This window comes from Saccostrea cucullata, unplaced genomic scaffold (assembly GCF_032062105.1).
Source record: "Saccostrea cucullata isolate Sc308-1 unplaced genomic scaffold, CSIRO_AGI_Scuc_v1 ctg3, whole genome shotgun sequence".
Taxonomy (NCBI): domain Eukaryota; kingdom Metazoa; phylum Mollusca; class Bivalvia; order Ostreida; family Ostreidae; genus Saccostrea; species Saccostrea cuccullata.
This window is the reverse complement of record NW_026935858.1, coordinates 396264-399739: the sequence shown is the minus strand read 5'-3', so window position 1 is coordinate 399739 and position 3476 is coordinate 396264. Positions and strand designations below refer to the sequence as shown.

Genomic DNA, 3476 nt, shown 5'->3' with positions numbered 1-3476 from the left:
TGATGAGTTGCAGATCATTCCGCTTCAATGGTTTTTTTTTTAAATTTAGGTCACCTGAGTTGTACTGTGTTTTACATTTGAACATTTTCACTCCGGGGGGGTGGGGGGGGGGGGTCCTAATGATTATATACTGAAAATGTTAAATGCTTTGAAATCAGCTCCTTAGTATTAATTAAACATATAAAATGAGCAAATCAGCAATTGTGAAAAGTGTGGCCCTAAGGTCAGGGGTTCCTGCAGGGTGGAGCACTACTGATTATATTATGAGTAGAATTTTTTTTTCTTTGTTCCTCTGCTCTACCTCTAGGTATTAAGCATTCAAACTAAGCATGCTATTAAAGTCTATAGTTGTGAGCAATGGTGCATCTTTTAAAATTATGAATAACAGGGCCTCTGGTTTAAACATGAACCAAATTCAATCGTTGCAAAGTTGTTGCATAATACTCAGGTGAGCTGTAAGGCCCATGGGCCACTTGTTTAGGGAAATACGTCCTTTTTAATTTTTGAACAGTTTACACACTTTTCCCCCAAACACTTGCAGATAATGAGCTGATTTTTGGTACTGTATGCCACTTTACCATGACAAAGTTATATGAATTAAGTTTGGATTTTGTTCACCTTAATGGTTTTTGACGGAATTACGACATTTTCAATATTTAATTGAAACCAGATTACATTTGCCAGTAGGGAACTAGTATTGCTAAACTTTTTTGGGGGGGAGGGGGTTCTATCAACAAGTACCTGTGGTTTAGAACATTTTTTTTTGCAGATAAGAACATACTGACAACCTTTACTTATCTATTTATGTAATACATTTTATGTTCAGCCGTCTATAAAGTTGATCTTCAGAAAGATGAAAAAAATATTCTAAAGAAGCAAAAAGATTCAGGCAACAGTTCTTTATTAACACATTTGATGTATGGAAAATTAAATGATAAGCTGATGAAATGTTCATAAAAGCAAGCTCAACGGATTTATTTTTTGTTTTTTCGTCTCTCCATGCAGTCCAACCTGAAATCAGAATGTGAAATATAAATAATTTTGTGTCTATTTTAAATGCCTATAATAAATAAAATCAAAATAGTTGGGAGTAAAATAATGGTACCTGATGCTGAACATGTCCGTGTGAAAATTTAACCACTTGGCCAAGTTCTTGTGATCTTCAGCAAGGGTTTCCAATTTCATTGCTGCAGTGAAAAATAAGTAAAATTAGTAAAACGATTTATTTCAAGTAAACAACTATCCACATTTTTTGACACATGAAACGTTAATTCAGTATGCATGTTAACTTTTGGTCAAAAGTTATAAATACTAACCTAATTCCTTCTCGGTTTCCTCAGCATCATTGAGCAAGGCTGTTACAAGCAATCTCATCTGCACATTCTCTGAAAATGTTAATAAACAAAAATTAACCAATTCGTTCCTTAGTATTGCATATAAAAGGATAAAAAGTAGCAAATGTGGCATAAGACAAAAAACTCAAAATAATAACCTTCTGCTAGACCCGCCATTGTGCTTTTCAGGTCTTTCATTGCAGTGTTGAACTTTCTAACAAACTGAACACACCCAACAACCGAAGTAAGAAAGAGCAGAAATGCCAGAAAGAAGAGCAGATCTGTTGCCGAGAAGTAAGACAGAGCAGCAGCAGAAGTGGTTGTAGCAAAGCTGTAAACACTGTCACCCAGCGACAGCAGCTCATGCTGAGAGAAAGGAAAGAAAGAGTTAGAAAGTGCTACAGCCAAGAGAGACGTATTGTTAGTACACAAAACAAATAAATATTAAAAAAAAAAAACAAACTTACCCTTAGGGTGGCACTCACCTCCGTAGTAAACTGCCACACATTACATCCCATCCTGCAAAAGACAAAATGCGGTTGCTATGGACGCTCTTTTTACAAAGCAACAAATAATTTGACGTTATGTACTAATTTAATTCATAAATTAAAAAATAATCTTTTATTTACTTACTCATACAAGTCTTTGTGCATTGTACGGCCTGTTGATGACAGGAAAGTGCCAAGAATGGCGGAAGATCGAACAATCGAAGAGGTTCTCATTTTTGCGTCTTGCTTTGACAATGCGTCGAATACAACTGATGCCAAATCCCAAAAATCGCGTGCTTATATACTTTTCCAAGGAAAATGCGTGCCGTTGATTGGCTGTATTTTGCTCGTGCTGATTGGTTCCACTAAATGGAGTTATCCAATCAGCAAAAAGCGCCAAAACGTTGTACTCACGTCAGAAAACAAGATGGGGTTCGATTTTGTGCTTCAAGGTTTACTATGTTTTATAGATATTGCTTAGTTTTCACCGTTGTATCATATATGAATATACTTGTTGGAATCGACTCTATATCTTCTGTAAGAATATACATATAAACTGTTCTAATAATCTTGTCTTTGTCCAAAAAAATTATAAAACGATGTCTCAAGTCACCCAAAAGAACCCCCCGTTATGTTTTTGAATTTTTTTAAACGTAACTCTTACAAATGTCTGTTGAATTTTTTGCGATTAATTTATCCCATACATCTAAGAAAATCATTTTTTACAAACATTTTATACATTTCTTTCGTAATTGCATTGAAAAATAGCATAATGCTGTACCATGGAAAAACACAGGAACTGCTGATTGAATTTCAATAAGCAAATTTTTAAGTTAAACTTTTTGAAAAAAAAATTTTTAGTTCAAACTTTTCCTATTGATAAGGGGAATCAAAATTTACAAGTCTTAACACGACATTTTAAGGTATTTGTATTAAAATCCGTGTTCAAAGTTTTATCTTTTGTTTACATAACGTTACTATGACGCCATGACAACGGTATTCTTACGGTAAAATTATATATATCATCTCCTGATGTTTCGACAAGAAGTTATTGCAGTTATAAAAATAGATGATTTTCTTATTGAAAAGAGAATCTCAATATTAAAAAAAAATCATTCTCCTAACATTCTCATTCAACGACTTGGAAATCAACCATTTCGTGTAACTTCAGCTTCAAGAGGAAAACATAAGGAATTGATGAATACTTAGGCCTAGAATGGAAAATATTCATGAAATTTAAGATAATTCAATCATTTTAATTAGTCTCAATATTCGAATGATTTAGACCTAATGTCATTTTCTTTGACAAGACTTAGGCCCTAGTCCTCTTTTCTGTAATTTTACAATGAATCGATCATTGAGGCTGGAAAAATCTTTAAATTCAGGACCTAGGCATAAATAAAATTAAATCTAATTAAATTTAAAATATTCCTCCCTCTTTTACATGTACTTACGTTATACTCAAGGAGTAATTAATTCCAAATAAAAATAATGTGTTAAAAAAAAACGCCATCAAAAAAGTACACTTGGCGGAAGAATTCAAACGTTGCTAAGTGGTGTCTGATTCTACTGTTTTTCATTCAAAGGAAGAATATTTATAATAAGTAAGGTTATATTTAAATAGGATGAACCATGTCATACACAAACCAATAAT

General features: G+C 33.2%; 1 protein-coding gene across 1 annotated transcript; it reads right to left on the bottom strand.

Annotated features, from left to right (window-relative positions):
- Positions 1–882: 882 nt before the first annotated feature.
- On the bottom strand, positions 883–3098 carry LOC134243980 (uncharacterized). Its single transcript, XM_062726223.1, has 7 exons — positions 2948–3098; positions 1968–2357; positions 1802–1853; positions 1493–1700; positions 1317–1385; positions 1106–1187; positions 883–1011 (listed from the first exon to the last, which is right to left on the bottom strand). Exons 2-7 carry the CDS (start codon positions 2054–2056, stop codon positions 975–977), a joined length of 537 nt encoding a protein of 178 aa, XP_062582207.1. The 5' UTR covers positions 2057–2357; positions 2948–3098; the 3' UTR covers positions 883–974.
- Positions 3099–3476: the final 378 nt, after the last annotated feature.